This window comes from Ambystoma mexicanum, chromosome 2p (genome assembly GCF_040938575.1).
Source record: "Ambystoma mexicanum isolate Mex_15411 chromosome 2p, UKY_AmexF1_1, whole genome shotgun sequence".
NCBI classification, from domain to species: domain Eukaryota; kingdom Metazoa; phylum Chordata; class Amphibia; order Caudata; family Ambystomatidae; genus Ambystoma; species Ambystoma mexicanum.
The window spans coordinates 198,657,699-198,680,166 of record NC_090923.1 but is presented as its reverse complement, the minus strand read 5'-3'; the positions used below and the strand labels follow the sequence as shown (position 1 = coordinate 198,680,166).

The window sequence follows — 22,468 nt, the reverse complement described above, 5'->3', positions numbered from 1 at the left end:
AACTAGAGGTGAATCCTAAATAGGTGTTTGGCGGAATGTTGGCTTAAAACAGCTATGTGGTTCCAGCACTTAACTCTGGTTATTTCTAAAATATTTGGAAATACCATGTCAGAATTATCAGCCATGGTAATTCCTCCGAAATCCCCATGGAGTCCTACGGAGATGTATATTGGGGATAAAAAATGACATTCTGCAACTTGTAATTGGGTGGATTGTTCCTAATTTCAAAGGGCAGTAACAGTAATCGGAATGTGCAAGAATTCCTCTAGTATTACAGCCAAACTCACAGTGAGTCACAAATGGCCTCATTACGAGTTTGCTGGTATCCCAGTGTTAATACTGCCGGGACGTACCGGCTAACGGTAATACTGTTACTGGCACTTGTCTGACAGTAATACCGACAGATTATAAGTGCTGGTATTCATGATTAAGTCCCCATTTCCAAGGAGTCCCATGGTACTCCATTGGGGATTTTGCTGCAATTACTGGTAATGGTATTACCGTGCAGGAATAAAGACATTTCCTAGCTAGTAGGGGTCAGATTTATCTCCAGCTTTTAGCTGGAGCTAACTATATCACCCCTACCAGCAACGTTGTAGTGGGCCAGTCCAGTAAAACTGCTGATAAACATTATTACCAGCACTTTTACTGTGTACCTGCTACCACGTTGCCTCCCTAGTATGATAAAAGTGTATGAATGTTTTTGGACAATATATTTTGTCCAGTAGCTTGACTGTTGGTTGAGTTGAACCGAGATGACATACAGCTTGGGTACGGTTGAAAAATCTCATTTATTACCACACCCACCCACAAATGTTGGGTAATGTGTACTGATGGGATAGCAATTCAGCGGCTTTAGCCAGAGGCCTTATTGTTCATACTTGTAAAGATATTTCACTTTCTTGGAGATTTGAGGGTGATTTAGAGATTCTATTAGACATGGAGTACTTATAACATTTGGTATGTTTGATTTACATATTTTAAATGTTTAATTTGGTAGGGATTTCCCTGGCACAAAGAACCACATGAAAAGAGCATAAGCAAGACAAAGAGAAAAGAAACTCACTATCTCCTGATTCATTGGAGAATATGTCAGTGTAGCATTATGGCCCAGACATAGAACTGTACATAAATGTTGTCTAGATTTATATTGTTTTCCATGCATGAATTTAGTGGTTGATGTCTTTACTAAATTATGAAAACCATTAAAATACTAACATGACAAATCATTAACTAAGAAAAAGCAAAAACAATAACTGGTGATCCCCATTTTCAACAAGACAGGAAGTGTTTCCCTCAGAAATGAGCAAAGTCATCAGCTATTTAATCCATCAATGGAAAAATAATGTAATTCTACACACAACTCAAGCGCTTATTATTTGAAATAATCTTCCATATTAGTTTTATTATATCTTCCTGCTGCTTTTGACACAGTGAACCATCCAACTCGACTCTCAGATCTGGTCTGTCATCTCTGGGTATTTCCAGAGTCGTTCATGGCTAGGCTTCTTCTTATTCCTCCCACTGTTCCTTCTATGTGTCATGGAAGGGTTCTCTATTACGTTCCTATCCTCTTTCTTATGAGTTCCCAATGCCTCAGTACTTGGTCCTCTACTTTTCAGTCTTAATACCTCTCCTTTGTGTTCTTTTATTTCCACTATGGTTTTGAGGAACATTTATATGCGGAGGGCGGCCAGATGTGTCTTTCTTTTCCCTCTTTTGATGATACTACTCATCAACGTGTATCTGGCAGTTAAACCATGGATGTCAGGATGTCATCTAATTTCATATGCCCCACTCCTAAGAAAATTGAAACACTTTTGTTTCCTGCTTTCCCTTGAATTACTTCACCATCTTCAATTTTTTTTGCCACACTTAATTTAACAATGCGGTCTTGCCATTATAATTTGGCATTTATTTCTGACTCCTCACTTAACATGCAGACTCAAATTGCTGTGGTCAAATCTTGCCTTTCCCAAATCTTTAATATAAGGAGAATTTGTAATCTTCTAACTTTTGTCTCAACTAAACTATTATTATAGTGTATTGTTTTATCTGAACTTAAATATGTCTGTTCCTTATGATCTGGTCTTCCTCACCATGCTCTTTTTCTCTTTGTTCTCTTCTTCATTCTTCAGTTAGGGTATTATTCATTCTCCAATATTCTGTAAAAAAGGACACTTTGCACTGTTCTATTAATCAGCGTGTTTATTGGCAGTGCAAAGTCACTTTGCACCAGTGAAAAGTCACTTTACACGGTGCAATATATTCCATAAATCAGGCCCTTGCTGTTTAATGTTTTGAGTTGGCATGAGTGACTAGAAACCTATTTTAGAGAATCATATGAGCTGCAAGGAAGAAGGGAACTGACTTCCCACCTAATCTATATTGCAATTTGCAATAGCAAAGTGTCACACGCAATGTGTCCATCTCGAATATATGAAGCTTGTCGGTTTGAGTAACAGTGTATTTTTGCATACGTAACAGTTGCATCTGGTCAGTTTATTGTGTTATTCTATACTATACTGCGTTATATACAGTAAATAAGGAGGATGTTTTAATTACCATAAAGGTATTCCAAAACCATTGAGTACATTTAAAAAGAAAATGTAACTTTTTTTTCGATTGCCAAATGTTCAGCATGATTTATTCAATAATAAAACAACTGATTAGATTTATGTTCACCTTCTGCTGAAAACGTTCTTCTCCGTGTATTGCCAAATCCTGAATATGTTATATGTTACATGCAATCTAGAAGCCATAAACACGGCCTCTAATAATCACCCCCTTACTATGCAAATTATCATCATCCAACTTTCCACCCACCTCACACACACACACACAGCAGCAGTCCAGTAGCGTGAACGTTCCCCCAGTCACAAACCATCCTCCACTTTGCCAAACACCCCACCATGCTATCAGGGTGCATCTCGTTTGCAAACAGCGGAGCATAAGAACCCCAACATAGGCTCAAATATGGCAAAACAAAAACAAATCACATCTGCTGATACCAACTCTACTAAAATCTCACATGCAGCGCCGGCTCAAGGTGCGCTCAAAGGGTGCGGCCGCGCAAGAGCGCACCCACGGTGCAGGGAACCTTTGCCGCCAGCTCAATGCCATGAAATCAGCACGTATTACAGAAATCTTAAACACACTTTACAGGAACAGCAGGGAGCCCAGTTCTATTGACTGATACTTGTTGTAGCATCAGCCACACAACAGACCTGAGCACCCTGATGTTCTGCATTTGTCGCAGACTGGGAGTGAGGAACACACACATCTCTCACAGGGCGTTGGCAGACCTTGGGCCGGCACTGCTCACTAGCACAAGCAAAATTGTACTTTCGATCTGCATCCACCAAGGTCTCCAACAGAAACTTTTAGCTGATTCAGTTTTACACATAACAGACCTACGCTGTAGTAGAATAGGCCAAGGGTCCATGAGGAGAATACACTTTGGATGTTTGCACAACGTTGTAGCACACTTCATTGTGTGTTGTCGTGGAGCTTTGCACCCTAATGAAATAAAGGTTTCTGGTTGCATTCAATTTGCTTGTCTGACTTAATATTTCTTTGCGATTAACGGATCTGACAATATTATAAATGCTACATGTATTTATGGGGGATTCTCGTCTCTTAAAGATGGTGACAAGTGAAGGCATTATCATTTTACAAATAACAAAGGAGCTAATTTTCTGCAAATGAGTAATTCGGCAGCCGGGTGCCATTACGTGTTGACATACACATAGGCAGCTTCACACCACCAAATTTTAGTGATTTGAAGGGCGTTTGCAAAAATGTAGTGTGAATTTAATTTTAATTTTGAACAATGATTACCATGTGCACCTGGTAAGCAGTGCTCACAATTACAAATAAATGCTGCCTGTGAGAATGTCAGGCAGCATTTAATTGTAATTGTACATGTTGACTGCCATTGGAGCATGGCAGGCAGAGTTTAATTGTAATTGGACATGCTGCCTGCTATGCTTCACAATGATTCCCTATGGGGTCGGACTGCTTTAAACTGGCGTATAAAGTAGGTGGACCCCTTAGGGACCTGTAGAACTTGCAGCGGCATAACAATCCATAACGGTGCAAATGCTGGAGCACTTTCATGGTGACGATGAAGGAAGGTCGCGGTAATACAAGTTGTGCTCCACCCCTCATCTCCAATATTCAAATGATTGAAAATGTGCCATGGCATGAATGTAAGGCATTAAAGCCTTACTCAAGGCTTTTATGCCGTCCATTCACATTACGCCACAATAGAACATGAGCGCCAAAGATTTCAAAATGGCTCTTAATGTTCACTGGAGAGTGCAGGTCTATCCCTAGTGACCCTTTCTTGTTAGTCAACACAGGGTAGTGCCATTAATGTTCCCTATATTTTCCATGGAGCACACAAATCTAAGTTAGGTGGATATATTCCCAGGCATTGGGGCTCATTACGATTGTGTCGGTACAGAAACACTACAACTCTGCGGGCGGGTGCCGTCCCGCCCGCCAGGGTCAGACCTGCCGGGCAGGGCGACATCTGTCGGCAGAGTTTTCACTGGAGCACCGGCACCGTTGTTAACAATGACTGTGCTCCCATGTCCCCATATGGGACTCTATGGGAATGGGGACTAACAAAATTACCAGAGCCTGACTTGCAATAGTCTGATGGCATTGGGAAGTCAGGCGCCAGTAATTTTTTAAGGGTCCGGCGGCAACCCGTGGTAGCACTGGCAGGGTTACCGCCGGACCCGTAATGAGGCCCATTGTAAAAAGGGGATTGCATAGTGATATCCTTGAAGTTTTTGCTTTGTGCTAAAAAGTCAAATCTTGCTGTTTTTGCTTTGAGCTAAAAAGTCAAATCTTGCTGTTTTTGCTTTGTGCTAAAAAGTCAAATCTTGCTGCCCATTGCAAAATTCTCTGTATTTTGCTTGTATACTGTTTCTTCTCTGTAACTTGCCAGCCCAGTGACCTCACCACTCTCTTTTGTCTCACACCTACCTGCCTTAGCCCCCCAGTATCTCCATCCTCTCCTTAGTTCCACCCCAATGGTGCTTTCTGTTTCTCCTATCTTCTCCAACTGCTTCTCCATTGACTATCCTTCCCTTCTCACTAAGTCTGGTAGGAAGAAGTTCAAAAAGGATATCTTGGCCTCTAATCCTGGTCTTCCTATCACCGACACCTACTCCAATGCTTCCGCCAGACTGACCCTTACCGACACCCTCTTTGTCGTTCCTTCGCCAGATCTATGGACTCCTCATATGGTCTCTGTGCTCTGCCCTATCTCCTCCTCTCCCATTAATGGTGGCACTCACTGGGAAGTTCTCATGGCTTCCTTCGACAGCTATAAAGTCATCTTTAATGTCTACCTAAATGGCACTGTCATGGTCCAAGGCCCTCAGGCCAATCTCCTCCTCTTTGATAGGCGCTTCCCTTGCCTCATCAATTTCCTCTCATCTCCTGCTGTCCCCTCCTCTCCCCCCTTGGCTACCTTACCCTCTCTCTCCTCCTCATCCTCTGCCCCTCCTAGGGCTCTTTCTCCTCCGCAGGGAGTAACTCTGATCTGTACCCCTCCACGGAAGGTCTTTAAGGCTGGCAACCTTCTTCATATTGCCACTCTCAACTCTCGCTCTGCCGTCAAACACTCCTCTGACATCTGCCACCTCCTTGAAGAACTAGACCTTGATGTCCTTGGTCTTACTGAGATATGATGGTTCACACCCAGCTCTGTCACGAGCTTTGACACTCTTCTCCATGATGGCTACAAGATCCTCTCAGCACTCAGATCCTCCCGGTCTGGTGGGGGGGTAGCCCTGATCTTTCCATTGGATTCCTGCCTTTATCATTCCCACTCAGACCTACTCCTCTTTTGAATGCCTTGTCTGTAGGCTTTCTCAATCACCTACCCATTCTTTTACTGTGGTTACCATCTTCCGGCCTCCGGGTCAAATCACCTCATTTCTCTTTGAGTGGGCAGACCTCTCCTCCTCCCTCCTGGCCTCTACCACTCAACTCCTCCTCCTCGGTGACCTGAATATACATTTAGACTCTCTTTGCTCCTCCTCTATACTCTTCCGTGACCTCTGCGACTCCCTCTCCCTGTCCACCCTCCCCTCTGGCCCGACTCAGTCTGCAGGGGACACACTGGATGTCTTGATCTCCTCTGACCTCCCCCTGTCCATCCCTCTGACCACTCCTCTTTCCTGGTGCGATCACTCCCTCCTCTCATCTCATCTCTCCCTCTCTTCCCCCCAAGCCAAGCCTACCCCAACACTGCCACCTACCTTCTCGGACATCCGGCCCATGAAGCGTGTGTCAGTTGAGGCTTTTGCCGCCACTTTCTCTCCCCCCCTCCACCTTTGGCTGTCTCACATCCTGACACAGCCCTATCTCTGCTCTACTCTTCAATTTCTGATACGCTTGATGCTCTTGCCCTTAACATGAGGATCCGTTTGAAGTCCAAAGCCAAGTGCAATTCCTGGTATGACTCTGACCTAGCTACACTTAAACGTAAGTGTAGGGCAGCTGAGAGGAAATGGAGGACTTCCTGTTCATCCTCTGACAAACTGACCTGTCGCCTGCTACAAAGGCAATACCGACTCTCTGTCCTCACCAATAAGAGAGTCCACATTCAATCTCATGTCTCTGCGACATCTAACAACTCGGCCGAACTCTTTAAAATCTGTAAGGAGCTGGCCACCCCTGCTGCAGTCTTTAACCCTTCCTGTTGCCTCCCAGGCTCTTTGCAATGCCCTTGCCTCTCACTTCATTTCAAAAACCCAGGACATCCTGTCCACCCTCTCCACCCACAGCCCTCCTCTTCCCTCTCCATCTGTGCTTGCTGACGCTCCTTTAGCCACCCTCCCACCATCCTTCTTGTCCTTTCCTCTTTTCACCCCTGATGAGGTTGCTAGACAAGTCCGATCTATGAAAGCCCCTTCAAAACAGGTTCATCCCTGTTCCTCTAAAACCATCAAGGACCACATTGACACCCTCGCTCTGGCCCTTGCTGATTTTTGCAACCACTCCTTTGTCTCTGGATCCTTCCCCTCCCCTCTGAAGCACTCCTTTGTGCATCCTCTTCTCAAGAAACCCACAGCTGATCCTTCTTGTCCAGCTAACTATCGCCAAATTTCCATTACCCCCTTTCTTGGCAAACTCCTGGAAAAGTTGGCCATATCTCAGCTTAACCTTCATTCCAATTCTGTTGGCTGTCTCCATGACCACCAGTCTGGCTTCAGAGCTGCCAGAAGCACGGAAACTGCTCTCCTGAACATCCGTGAAGATCTGCTCTCTAACCTTGACTCTAACATTCCCTCTGTCCTCATCCTCCTCAATCTCTCTTCTGCCTTCGACATGGTCAACCATACCATCCTGCTCAACCGTCTCTGTGAAAACCTGGGTATCACTGATCAGGCTATTGCCTGGCTGACCTCTTTCCTCTCAGATCGACCCTCCCAGGTCCAAATTGGGTCCTTCCTTTCATCTATCTTCCTCTCTGCCTGTGGTGTTCCCCAGGGGTCTAACCTCTCGCCCTGGCTTTTCAACCAATACCTGGCAACTCTTGCCCAATGCATTGCCATTTTCTGCTCAAATTTCCAGTGCTACGCTGACGACATTCAACTCATTTTCAGGCTGCCCTCTGCCACCTCCTCTCCCTCTCTCATCTCTGATTGCCTAACTGCCATTCAAGATTGGTGTGCCAACAATGATCTTTGCCTGAATGCCAGCAAGAAGGAGATCCTCCTCATCAGCACACCTTCACCATCCTTTCCCCTCACTCTCTGGCCAGCCTCCCTTGGCCCTCCTCCTACCCCCACCTGCGAGGCTAAGAACCTCAGGGTCATCTTTGACACCCCCTTTCCTTCTCTGCCCACATCTCTGAGGTCTCTAAAAAGTCAAATTTACGACTGCACCTCCTCAGAGGTACTCTGCCTTTCCTCTCTTTCCCCCAGAAGCTCGTGGTATCCCAAGCTCTGGTTCTCTCTAGCTTGGACTATTCTAACAGCCTCTTTCTAAATCTACCTGCCTCTACTCTCCGCCCTCTGCAACTAATCCAGAACAGGACTGCGAGACTTGTCCTTGGCCTCAAGCCCTGGGATCGTATCTCTCCAGCTCTGAAGTCTCTCCACTGGCTCCCAGTCGATGCAAGGATTAAATTCAAAACCCTCTGCATTGTCCACAAGGCTTTCTGGGGCCTGGGTCCAAAATACCTTCAGCTATCCCTCACCAAATATCTCCCCTCTCGAGCTCTTCGCTCCTCTACCTCCAACTCCCTCAGGGTCAGTCGTTCTGGGGGTAGATCTCTGTCTTCGGTTGGGACCTCCCTCTGGAACAGCCTCCCTGCCACTCTAAAACTTGAGGAGAACCATCTCCGGTTCCGGAAGCACCTCAAGACCTTGCTCTTTTCTTCTGCCTTCGCTCCCCCTCCCCCCTTGCTGATCTGTTCTCTCTTGGCACCATGCACCTGGCCACCCTCCGTCCTTTGTGCCCAGGTACCTGCTCACCCTGCCACCCTCCTGCACTGCCTCCGGGCCACCCCTTGCACTGGGGTCTGTATCTGTACCCATACAGCCCCCCCTTTTTCTTTCTGCACTTATTAGACCTACCCTGTCTGCTGCCTTAAACCTAGCACTTGCAAATTGCTGGCTGCATTACCACTGTTTGTTGCCTTTATTATTTATTTATTGTTATTTATCTGTTTCTCCTCTGCTTCGCACTTTCCACCTCTCCCCCTTCCATGCACTTTTCCCCTTCCCCTCTCCCATGAACTTGCGCATTCTTAATGTCACTGGGCCTAGTAAGATCGCTGTTTTGTTCTCCCCTGTTCCCCTCCCTTGCCTTGTCGCGCTCTGAAACACTTGTGTACAAGCGCGATAGAAATGAAATATCAATCAATCAATCGATAACCTTACTCATTACACCTGCTTGCTTTAGATGCCTCCTTTTGTATGTATCAACGTATTGACCACCCTAAATAAGGCTCAGGTGGTTATCCATCCACCCACTGGTTGGCTTGTCAATTACAGGCAGTTGAGTGTTGGCATGCAGGTGCAATGTCCCAAACGTGGAAGGAGGCTCAGGCTGCGTAAATTCTATTAGCTTGCATAGCTGGCCATTTTAGTGTCAATGTTTCTATCAGTTGGTTTGTCAACGTGTGAAGTGCACTTAGTTATGACAAACTATAGGAAGCAGCATATGGTGAAATGAGGGGCAGCAAAAGATACTGTCCATTATATGTAGCATTTAGACTTATGCCACTCCAAAGGTTTCCTAGAATGCATCAGTGAAGCACATTATGTCTTTGTTGCAGTGGAGAGACGTATATTGTGTCAGTATTGCAGTAGGACACTGTTTTTCAGTTAGTTTTGAGTATATGACTGAAGTGCCAGGTAGTGCAAGCATTAAGTAGGGTAGATATACATTATTATTAGCATAAGGGACACCTGCCACCTTAGACACAGCACTGCTGTTTTTAACTAGGCCCAGTTAAGAGTTGGTAGCTTCCTGTTGTTTAAGCCACTAGGCCGGATTTCTGAGCTTCTCTTCTGTTCATTTAATTAGATTTTATTCCTGCTTCCCCCTGTGATTGTTCAGATGGCCAAGGCCCGGGAGGAAGGGTGAAGCACCACACAGAGATTGGTTATTGGTGCAAGACTTAGCTGTAACCAGATGTCTCAGGCAGAAGATAGGTAACGCTATGTTCCCATCATTAGATAAATATAATGACAGTGAAGGACACGGTTTGATGTGAACAATGCCTAGAGACAAGACCTAGCCAGGGTGTTGAACTAGGTTGTGGTTATACTGCCCCCATTGAGAAGTGGCAGGAACATTGGAACTACAGCTTGCAGGCTAAATAGAGCAAATTAATCTGAGAAATGAGTCCCCAGGAGCAGTTCATTGGCTGTGTTTTATATAAAGCCACCTGGTTTCCACGATAGATATCAAAGGATGGGTGCAAGGAAAGCAATATGTTTCAAGGCGCGAGTTGCATGAGCTGTTGCCAAATGTGCAGCTATAAGGAAGGTCTGAGAGTTTTGGAGGGGTGCAAAGTTGTCTGGTCCATTGAGAAAGTAGTAATATGTCCATTTGGTTGCCACAGGGTACATACTTCACTGTTCACACTTGCTTCAGAATTGGGTCATCTCATGGAGCATGCATATCATGAAGTTGTGCTGGGGAATGGGAAAACATCATTATAGCAACAGCAATATCAATAATTACGTCCATTCAAAACTGAGTATTTTTTGCTGACTACACAATTAGGTCATCCGTATGGAGTGGCATTTAAATGATCATGGGTAGGTTGGTGACCAATGGGTTTGGGTTGTATAGGTTGTGTTTAGATTTTTATGTAAGGTCAAGCCAACGGGGAGTGTGGGATTAACATGTACGTAATATTTGTAACAAATGTTTTGTGGTTTTCATCTATAACAACTGTAAACTGATATGGCGTGTCGAGAGCGTTTTCAGTTTTTCAGTTCTACGGAAGTGACTGACCCACCCAGCCATATTTGCATGCAAGAAATCTTGTTTTCCTTTCAAACCGTGTAGTCCTTATTGATCAGGTGTTGGGCCCACTGTACATTTGTCATGGGAATTAATTGAAACTAAGATAGATAAATTGCCTGCTCATGGCCAAATTCCCAGTCAATTCAGTCACTTTACACAAACATATACAAAGTAGTGTCCATCGTTCTGGGATACTCATTCCATCCTGCCTAGTAGTGATTATTATTTCACCATAGGTTCAGCCTAAAGAAAAGCACCACGTAAGTGTTTCACTCACTCTCCAATGCAATCATTATTGTGCATTGTCTTACCAGTTGATAGACAGCTGCAGAAAGTGGAGGAGTTTCTTCTCACCCTTGCAGGTTGTGCACACCTTGCTTCCACGCCCCGAACAAGTGTTGCACCTTGGAAGACAAAAGTGATAGGTTTTGTTGGAGAAAAAATTTGCCATGATGAGTATAAGTCAACATTATCCGAGGTTTAGTTAATTGTGGTATGCTATTACACATTTTCTTTTTGTTCTACAAAAGTGCTGAGCGACAGTCACAAAATGAATATTTACATTGAATTAAAATGTATTTTTTATGGATAATAATGTAAAAGTGAGAATCATATTTTGCTGCCTTCTTTTGTATATGGTGCATTCCTAACTATGTCTTGTAACATTGCAGGTAGTCTGGTAGGATGGTGAGCTAAGCTCCCCACTTCTTTTTCAATATGTTCATGGAGAGAATGTATACCTGGAAGTATATTTTTGCAACACAAATAAAAGGGTTATTTTACAATAGAACATCACTTCACTCCTGTGTGTTTCTTTATGTGGGTAGACCTTTCTCAGTATACATCCCTGATCTTCTTCCTTGTTGGAAGTCTGATTCTAAAACCTTCTCTCGGTGCACGAATTTGTGAAATTTGGGATCTAAGCTATCAGATTATCCCTTTATCCTAGATACATAAGTCACTGAAGAAGTCTGCACATTGCTTTCCCTCTCAGTCCCTTCACTTCTAAAATGTGACAATGCTCTTGGTTTGAATGATTACATATGCTTAAAGCTTACAAACACGTTAATGTTAGGGGGATGTTGTGAAAAATGAAAAGAACATCAAGCCCAATGTGCATTGTGTGCTTAGTGAGTGATGCACACAACCCTTACACCACAGACATATTTGTCAATTATAAAGAGCTTTAGTCAATGCTCTTTGATGTTATCTATAGTAGCCAGGAACCCTCATTGGTGCTTTGTGCTTCCCTTTCCATTTCTCATAGGGTTTACTGAAAGAGTGCAATATAAGTCAGTCAGAAAAGATTTTCTTAACAAACATAAACAATAGAACATCCAGTTTTAGACCCTGTGGCTGGCCCTTGGTCCCTTAGAAGCTGTAAGAGAGCTCCAGAGCCCCTTCCAGAGAGTGTCCACCCCCCCTCACATATCCCTTTATAGACGATGCATCCTCAATGTGATGGAAGCAGTCCTGCAGGACTCATGTAATGACAATGTATGTCGCCAAATACCGGGTCGTTCCCTGATGAATGATTTCTCCATTACTGCTGCCCTTATTCTAATTTGAGCCATAAAACACACAGCACCTCTCCACCTACTCCTTCAAGATAGCTGTCTTTATTTTCCTCAAGTCTCACTTCTGTCAGCTGGTTGTCTCAAGCAAATGTTCACCTAACAAAGTGACTCCTACCCATAGAGAGAGAGAGAAAAAGGCATTGATTGAGAAATAAGCAGATTGAGACAGAAAGAGAAGGAAAGCAAAGAAAGAAAGAGGCAGAGAGAGACTGGCTTTTTGATAAGCTTGTGGGTGTTGGAACGTGGAGATGGAACTTTGGAGTTAGTTGGAGTTGAAGGGAGAAGGACACTGGTATCTCAGGAGAAAGGGGCTTGACAGAGATGGCAAGGGGAGAGGAGTAGGGTGATGTAGAGCAGTAAGGAGCAAGCAAGAAGAAACATTAGTAGGATTGAGGTGACTGTAGTGGTCAATAAAGGAAGGAGGAAGATGGAAGAAGTACAGAGGAAATTAGAGGGTGCATCAAGGGAGAGGTGAATAGGGTATTCAGAATGTTAATGGAGTGGTCAAATGAAGAGAGATGAAGGAGTGTGCTCAAACGGAGGTTGGCAAAAGAGTTAATGAGGAGAAAAGGACTGTACTGATGTAGGTTAGGGGAGAAGATCAGAAGAAGGTGAGAGAAGTGAACTACAATCCACCTAAGACTGAGGGGTTAAGTGTGGAGAGGAAGGGTACAAATATAATCACATTGAGAAACCTTGACACGTAGGAGAGAAAAGAGGTGAGAGAGAAGGATTCAGGAAATTATCTCTTAGATACAATACCATTGTGACTCAACTAGTAGGTGGATGGGTTGCTGTGGAATAGAGCCACTATCCTAATACTGAGAAATGGAGGAGCCACCCCGACCAAACCTCAGGATAAATTCACATGACTGTGGAAGTTCAAAGGTTTGCCCGACTATTAAGCATCCCTGACATCTGCTGTTGCCAAGTCCTCATGTGCAAGAGAACATGTGTTCCCAAAACTCAGATGATGGGTTCCCAGGAGTCAAGGACAATAAGCGAATGACCTAAATCTACAGAACATAGAGATATCAAAGAAGTGAAGGGTTACTAAATCCCCAAAGCCTGTGAGTGAAGGAAATTGTAGACAACCCAGGAAAGGATCAATTGGTGAAGCAATAACAGAATGTTCATTTCCCAATACTGCTGCAATGACAAAATGATGAGGGGTATGTACGGTTCGGTTGGTAGACCACTGGATCATTTTCGTCAATCGTGGGTCTCTTCAGCAATTGAAGTATCTGCCTTGTTAGAGTGTGGGGCCTGATAGAAACTGATGATGCTGAGGAGGCGTATGGGTGCATACAGGTTTGGCAACAGAGGCTTGGTGGATGCCATTGTCATAAGTGATGGGTCTGAAAGCAGTGAAAATGTTGGGTAGCGCATCAAGTATGGTTGTCTTTAAGCTGGCCCATATGGGGACTTCTCAGGCTGGCCTTTCTTTTCCCTCTGAGGAATTCCTCAAAGTTGCTGGCCCACAATGACAGAGTTGCCTCCTTAACCTGTCTGTGGATCGGTGTATTGGATATTGTAACTAACTGATACAAGGTGTAAATGTGTTGAGGAGGTTGGATAGTGCAATGCATTTAAGGTAAATTTCTGATGATCCTGGTTGCACGTCTTCCTTTTCAATTTCTACTTAGTGTACACAATGGTCATTAGTATAAAATAATGTTTCACACTTGCTGCATAGGGTAAGTTATGACATGGAACCTGTATGTGTAACTTACATAATACTCAAAAGAAAACAATAACTACCCAACCAATAGCTCATTAGTAACTAATCTCATCTAATGTATTCATGGACAAAAAGCATTAATGATCTTATTACAAACAACCAATCATCTCTATGAAATGAAATCCATTACCTTGGTTACAAATTTGCTGTTTATTTATCAGTAACTTTGTTTAAAATGGCCACAAAAGTGCCATCTACCAATTTTCATTTCATTCTAACAATAGTACCATCTGCTGTTAATGTATTCTCGCCATAATGCCATCTGCCATCTGCCATCTGCCCTTTTTATTCTTAAATGAATACCATCTGCCTTCAATTTATCCTCAAAATGATGCCTTCCGCCCTTCTTTTTATTGGTAGAAAATAAGTAAATGGTGGTTGGATATTTACATCATAAGTTGCCTTCTTATTCTTATTAATAAGACCTTCCTTGAACCCAATTTAATTGTTTCATCAATATTTGTTATCAGATCATTCTAAGGACTTTTAATTAAATTGAATTGTAATCAGACAACAACATAATATTGAATGATGTGGTCAAAAGATGAAACATTGGGGTGATGAAAATACTAGACTGCATAGCGATGGGGGAATATTACATGCACAAAGGAGAATACAAAAAAGGCACACCAGGAAAGTCATAAGAAATAAGGATTACATCACAAGTAGGATAAGAAAGGATTAATTTATGACAATCACAGTATGTGTCATGATACCTTGACCAGTGTACAATAGTTTATTTGAATACTGAGACACACATTACTAATGTAGCAATAGTGTAAGTATACCATTCTCATATAAGAATGACAAAGAAAACCTTCAGGTTGATGCACTAGAACTCTGCTAGTTATGCAAACTAAAATATTGATTTTTATGATATTCATCTGTAAGGTTAATAACTATATTTTAGCAGTAAGGAAAGAATCAACTAACCTTGTGATTTCTGTTTTTGTTGTCTGTGAAAAAATTATTGTTCTTTGTTCTTATTGACTTTTGGTTTTGTAAATGCTCGCTATCTCTCTTTGAAAACGCCAATAAATGTAAGTATCCCTGAAGAAGCTCAATTAAGGTCTACAAAAGAAAACGTGGCCATTGAGTGAAACAGGGGTTGGCAGATGGCACTATTGTTACAACAAATTGAAGGCATGCTATTCTAGTTATATTAAATGGCCAGATGGCACTATTTCGAGAAAAAGTTGAAGGTAGATGGTACTATTGCTAGAATAAATAGAAAATTGTAGAAATTATGAAAGACATTACTGATAAGGACACATCACATTTGTGATAAGAACATGGATTTTGGCCTTGGCGGAAGAGAATGTCATAGATATTACTGGTTATTTGTAATCACATCATAAATGTGCTTTGACAATAATAAACTAGATGAGATTATCTAGTGATCAGTAATTGATTGGTGAGTTAGTGTTTTTTTTGTATTTGATGATGATGTTGGCAATTATTGCAGCATGTGGGTGTTACTTGTGTTAATGAACATGAGTTTATATGTGTTCAAAGGGTCGAAGGCAAGAGTGATATGTGGATTATGTACGAGGATACATGACAATAATTGGTGTATACAGCTGCCAGCTAGTACTTTTTCTTTACTGACTTTTTACTGAGTTTTGACGTGGGGCATACACAAAGCCTAGTCAATGGTGTGAATCGTACCTTTAACATCGGATATAACCAGCTCAAGCTTGCTCGTTTAGAGTGACAGAACATTTAAAAAATGTGTAGCTAATGCTTAATATCATGCCTAACCCCAACACTCAGGTTAACTTAGTTTATTCTAATTTCAACCCATCTTTGGTACATGGTCCCTCTGAAAAGATTTTCCTCTTTCTTTCTTTGCTTTCTTTCTCTTTCTGTCTCAATCTGCTTATTTCTCAATCAATGCCTTTTTTAATTTCCCATCCTTTTTACTTCTAGATTTCTTTGATAATTGGTAATTGCATACTTGCTAATATGCTCATAATAACGAGGTTAGGAAAGTATGGAATCTCATTTAAATGGCACTAGGGCCTAAGACAATTGTATACCAATTCTTTCTGTGGGTTTCTTAAGTCCCGGCTTTACACCTCTGACTAGTGCACGTACCTTTCCCTCTACCTGCGTAGTAGAAGCAGACAGCACACTGACCACAATAACTGACAAGCAAATCACTTTTTCCTATCTATGATAGTGGGCCTCATTACAAGGTTGGAGGTAGCCATGCCAGTAAAACCAGCCAGGCTACCTCCAAACTTGCAAGAAAGTATGGCACCCGTGAATGGGCAATTACCAGGGTATTCTGGGCCCGGTGGACCCAGTAATTGCCCTTTGCCGGGTGCCGGAATCGGGAGATCCCCATTCCCATTCGAGCCCCATTGGGCTCAATGGGAATGGGGATGCCTGTAGCACCGGCACCGTTCATAACGGTCCCTGTGCTACAGGCATGCTGTGCTCGCGGTTGCTTTTCATTACGCCAGGTCAGACCTGTCGGAATGAAAGGCACCCGCGAGCACAACTCGGAATGTGCCAGTCCGGATACAACAGTACTGTTGTATCCAGACCGGCAAGCTCGTAATGATGTCCAGTATTCTATTAGAAGTATACACCTTATAAGGTTTGATAGCAGCAAATACATGCAGTGCTACCCTACATGCAGTGCTATGAATGATGCCCCAACTGCTTCACAATTTAATAAATACAATGCATTAAATGGCTTTGCATGCCAAATTCAAATGTACTTCTCATTTAAATTGACGATCCTACATGTTGCTTTTAATAAAACGTAGGTACATTCTAAGAGGGAAAGACTTTGCTCTTCAAGAAAATATTACAAAATAATATGTTACTCTGGGGAATGGTAAGAGGAGACTAAGATGTATCATATACCGTAAGGTTTCCATGTGAACCAGAAATGCATATCCATTCACTACTGTATTACCTTTCCCCCCTTAATGCATAGTATCTTTCCTTCCTTCAAAATTGTCATCTCTCAACTCTTATATCTCATCCTGCATTTGATCATTGCAAAAGAGTCATCATTTTTAAGTATTCATAATTTCTTGCTTAGTCCCAAAGCTCAAACTTACAACATTGATTATCTTGAATCTAGGCATAGGATGCAAATTATAAGGATTTTGTTGACTTTGCATCTCTTATTGCCAAATAACACCACAGTAATAGTGTGTTTGCTACTGGTGTAAAATAACACGTGTTCAAATCTATCTGAAAAAGGCATTGCTGAGCAGCCAAGGTGTGCCTGATAGCAGAGCTACGGTAGCTCCGAAAAAATCATGTTGCTGATCCTTTTTGCCCACAGGACATCCCTGGATTATACTTAGTGCGGCAAAGTGCACTAAGCTCCCAGGAATAGGATCTGAAATCCCGCACCTGATTTACGCTGATGAGTAAGTGACAGGAGAGCGACTGCCACCTGTGCCCAATGATGCAGATTTTGTCTCCTGCTGCCGGCCATCGCCACATAACCCCCTGTGGTGCAATTCTGAAGAGCTCCACGGTGGTGAGCAGGGACATCGAGGCTGTGGCAGTGAGGACAGGGTAGTGAGGGAGACTGCAGTAGTGTGAAAGACCTGGAGGGTGTTGTAACACAAGGCACAGCAAGTGAGGAGGCAGATGCAATCAACAGTCCGGAGATTGAGGGCCATGCTCGGTGAAGGATGGTTGTGGCCTTCCCCACCTGGCCGTCTCCTCCATTGAGAGCAATAGGCCTGATGGCATTATTGCCATGAGAAAGGTGTGAGGAAATAGGGGGAAGTAGCCATCTGCCTCTTCCAGGGTGATTAGGCTGGTGCTCACTGGCAACTCGGAAGTGGGCGAGGTGAGAAAGGGCCTGGAACTCCACTATAAAAACGGTGGGGAGAAACACATTACTTAACTTGTGTGAGGGTCCCCCACCTGGTGAACTAGCCCCATAGAAAGAGGTGGGCAACCTGCATGATCATACCCCAACCGGAGGTCTTGTTGACACGTCAGTACTCAAGAACTAGGAGTACCATACGAACACCTGGAAATGAGGCAGAGCAAGACTGGCAATGACTAGAGGTGCAGGAAATAAACAAGGCCTAAAAGACTCCTTTACAAGCACAAAGGCTGTGACTGTTTCATGTAATAAAAACCCCAGAGGTGCACATGGGGGTGGGGCATCACCACAGCAACCAGGGCTTCAAGATTTGCCCCCCTAGACTAGAAGGAATGCAGAACAAATTTGTCTCCATAAATGTCAAACTATCGGCCAACATCAACTCCATCTGTACCAAACTAGAGAAAGAAAGTGGCCATATTACGGTCTCTGAAAACAGGATGGGGAGGCAGAAGACAAGATAACTAATATGGATAGATAGGTCCAAAGCATCAACAAAGACCTAGTAGTGGTAATGGCCAAATGTGAAGACCTCGAATACAGATCCAGATGAAATAACATCCGTATAGTGGGAGTCCCGGAAATCTCATCAAAGGGTGCGATGGAAAAAGTTGCTCTGGAGATATTTATGGAGAATTTTTTTAGGACTACTTTGGGGGACCTGCAATTCTTAACTGAGTGGACACACTTAACACTTCAATCGTCACCACACCTGGAGGTGCCCCTTGCACTATCATAGCAAGGTTAATAAATGACACACTTAGGGCCTCATCAGGGGTTGGGCGGAGAGGTAAAAATGAAGCAATAACGCTATTACCGCTGCATTAACACTCCTCCGAATGCTGACTTTGGGCAAAAAGTAGCAGATTTACCTCCAGCTGAACCTTTCACCCATTTGCAGTGCTATTTCAGGGGCACTATTAGCATCGGCGGTAATACCGCCCAATATGCCCCATTGATTCCTATGGGCGCTTAACAAAATGGGGTGTAATAGCCTTACCAGAGCTCTGGATCTGATGGTAAGAGCGTCAGACGAGTTGTGGTAGCGCTATTTGCATTGGCAGTTTCCTGGCATATTTAACAATGGGATGCCGCCAAACTTCTGATGAGGCCCTTAATGCTCAGAGTCATGAGTGAACAAGAGTAACTGCACTTCGAGTCAAGTAGAGTGTTCAAATACCCTGACTTCTCCCCTGGGCTACAATTGGCATGCAAAAACTATGACAGAGCAAAGACATTGTTGCGAGAATGCCAGGTCCCCTCCTCAATTCTGTTCCTGGCCAAGCTATGGATACTATAGGGAGACCAGGCCCATGTCTTCCTATCACTCATGGATTCAGTGGTATATATAGAGACAGCCATCCTGCAGAGGAGACGGGAGATGGGGAAACATTTGCAGGATGGTTTGAAGGCAGTTGATTGAGGGGAGGGATCACTTCTTAAATTCACAATACAGGATAGTCACTTGTTGTATGTACATGCTCCAGCACTAAAGGGAAACAAATGTCTGATTTACCTTTTTTGGAACTCAGGTGCGCTGCTCATAGCTACCCCTAAAGAACTTTCTATGTTTGTTTATTGGGGACAACATTGTCAAGTTGGGGAGGTTGGTGAGGGTGGGATGGGCTGCAGGGAGTTGCAAGGGATTGGGGAGTTTGATTAAGATAAAAGGCCGGATAGATGCAGGGATGTTCCTTATACTGTCAGTTATGGTACAAAGTAGAATCATGCATACTCAGACTAATGGTGACAGAGTTTATGGTTAGCCAAGAACAGCCACTGACGTTCCTCTGCTGGAACGTGCAGGGTATTAATAATACAATCAAGGCCTAGAAGTTAGTGGCATACATAAATCAACAAAGGCCCAGAGTCATATTACTGCAAGATATGCATGCAGATCAAGCAGTGAATGAATCATTTGACAAGAAATGAGGGAAAAATAGATTCCACATGAGATACTCTTCCCAGTCGTGGGGGGTTATGACCCTGATACACCATTCTGTTCCCTTCTGATTTATTAAAGCTTTAATGGTACGAGGTGGTAGGTATGTCCTGTTATGGGGAGTGTTGGCAGGGGTAAGCATCTTCATAGTTAACACATACAGGCCCATATAGAGGACCCTTGCTTCTCATAGACATAGTGCAGCATTGTGACTCACCAGATGAATATGAGATCATCAGGGGAACAAGTTTACTACAATACTGGATATACAAATGGATCGGTCGACATTAGAAGTATATCATACACTGCCAGCTACAAGAGTAATAGGCAGGAAATATCCACATTACAGTTAACCAACGCATGAATGTACATGTACCCGACAAGCACAGTCTACACACACTACTGCACAGTTCATGACTCCATGTCACAATCCACCATCCTGCCTCTCACCTATCTGGACCATTCCCCAATCGTCTTGTCCCCTAGGTTAGATGCAGAACATTCCCCGTGCAAAGAGTGGAACACATTCGTGTCGACCCTGGCTGTTAACATCAATGCATACTTTGAGACAAATCAGTCTTGGGTATGGAGGATCTTGAAAAAGATTAGGAGAGACCTTGAGGTTGTGTGGGACAGAATACGTGTATTAGAAAACCAGCATGGTTTGTCAACATCAAGCGAACTTCTGGGACAAATCAATACCGAGCTACTGAGTTTTTGAGACTTCACGGAGGGAGAGATATGATATATCAACAGGCCATTACTTGCTTGTAGATATGGAGAGGAAGATCGACCAGGCTGTGCACTGGTTAGGGAAATCAATATCATGGGTGGTAGGAGTACAATTGCAGAGATACTTGACCAAGCATGGCACAGAATGACAAACTCACTCGGCATAAATGATGCATTTGCCCCATACTCCAGGTCCCTTTGCTGGTATACACGCATTTCACCGTGGTATTTTTCATCGCTGGTTTTTTCATCCCCGTTTTTTTTAAAAAAAACTCTTCGTTTTTTGTTTTATTTTGGGGGGGGTTAAAAAAATAAATATATGGTTGTGGGTGTAAGGGAATAAAAAAAATAAAAAAGGGGGGCTTGGTGGGCTAACCCGCCCAAAAAAAAGAGAGAAAAAAAAGTTTTTCGAAAAAAAACGGCGATGAAAAAACCTGCGATGAAAAATACAGCGGCGAAATAACATAGAACCCCTTTTGCTGATGCAGATGCGCAAGCTGAGCAGGGTGTAGGACGGTATCTCGGAGGGATTGCACTTCTAGCTCTGACTCTGGACGATGCCATGGCTCTAGATGCATAGATTACGGTGGATGAAATTGTGCACACCATCAAACATCTACTGATGGGGAAGTTTCCTCGTAGGGACGGTCTGGTTGCTGAATTCTATAAAGAATTACAGCAAACTCTGGTGTTGCAACTGCTCATTGCCTGGGAAGTGCCACGGAATAAGTGAACATTGCCACCTACATTGAAAGAAGCGATTATAATGGAACTACTTAAATCAAATAAACCGCCAGCAGAATTAGGGTCATACAGATCATTGTCCCTCATAAATATGGATGCAAAGATTTTCGTGAAAATACTGGCTAATAGGCTCCTACCATACATGACTGAGATGCATCCTGATCAGTAAATGTTTGTGCCCACATGGTCCATAGCATTAAACCTGCAGACATTTGTCTGCATTCTATCAGAAATCAATCCACAAGCAGCAGCAGTTGTGTCAACTCTCGACACTGAAAAGGCGTTCGATTCTGTCTCCTGGAGGTACTTATTTGCACTGTTGAGAGCATTCTGGCTGCCACTGTATTTTATCAGATGTGTCAAAATACTCTTAACAGACCCTGCGGCATGAGAACGAGCTAATGGCCGATTCTCTCCTCCCATAAGGCTGACCAGAGGCATGAGACAGGGTTGCCCCCTGTACACCCTCCTTTTTACACTTGCATAGAGCCACTGGCAGAGATAATATGATCGTGCCATGAGCAGAGGGGCCTGAGAATGATGGGATCCCAAGAAGTGATCTCCCTGCACACATATGATGTACTAGAGATAAAGTGAGACCAGTTATGGAAGAGTTTCAAAACTGTGCGTATTACTCTGCGTACAAAGTTAAATGGGCAAAATCTAAACTATTCCCACTGCCGGATGTAACCCTCATCCCTCAGGATCTCACGGCTTTCAGATGGACAGTCCACCACATAACGTACCTGGGCATCAAGGTTGCTAGGAAATATACCACGCAACACTCACTTAATCTAGTCGTATATCTAGCAGAGCTGATTAGGAAGCTGAAGAGATGGGACATGCTACCTATATCAATGTACGATTGGCTAATACCTTCTTAAAATGGTCATACTCCACAAATTGCTCTACACTTTTATGAACGTGCTCATTTTTCCATGCAGAACTTTGTTTACAAAGTTGAGGTTCTTGGATGTAGGTTTCCTCTGGGGTTTCAGTGTGGCGAGAATGCGCTGGGAGCACTTGACGCCACCCTATGAACAAGATGAATTAATGGCCCTTGATTTTTAACTATACTACCTGGTCGCCCCCACTCCCGATTTGCATCATTCTGGTACATGACGCCACACAGGGCACTGCATATAGATTCAGAGCGGTGAAGTGCTGCTCCAATTAACCTGAAAAGTATACTTTGCCACGATAAATATGTAGACACCTGCACCAGGGTGTCCCAGTCTGGACCACGGTCAATGCATTGCTGCATATATTTAATAACCCTACAACAGACAAATTACCTTATAGGAGTTCCCCGACCTACAACCAACATTGGACAGGGATATCAGAGCTAGATG

General features: G+C 43.4%; 1 protein-coding gene across 1 annotated transcript in view; it reads right to left on the bottom strand.

Moving 5' to 3' along the window:
* Positions 1 to 22,468, bottom strand: part of LOC138565860 (protein SSUH2 homolog) — a 276,132-nt gene that overhangs the window by 81,153 nt on the left and 172,511 nt on the right. Inside the window, exon 6 of the mRNA XM_069643020.1 lies at positions 10,824 to 10,916. Within this exon, the coding sequence (XP_069499121.1) occupies positions 10,824 to 10,916 (93 nt within the window). The remainder of the gene's footprint in view (positions 1 to 10,823; positions 10,917 to 22,468) is intronic.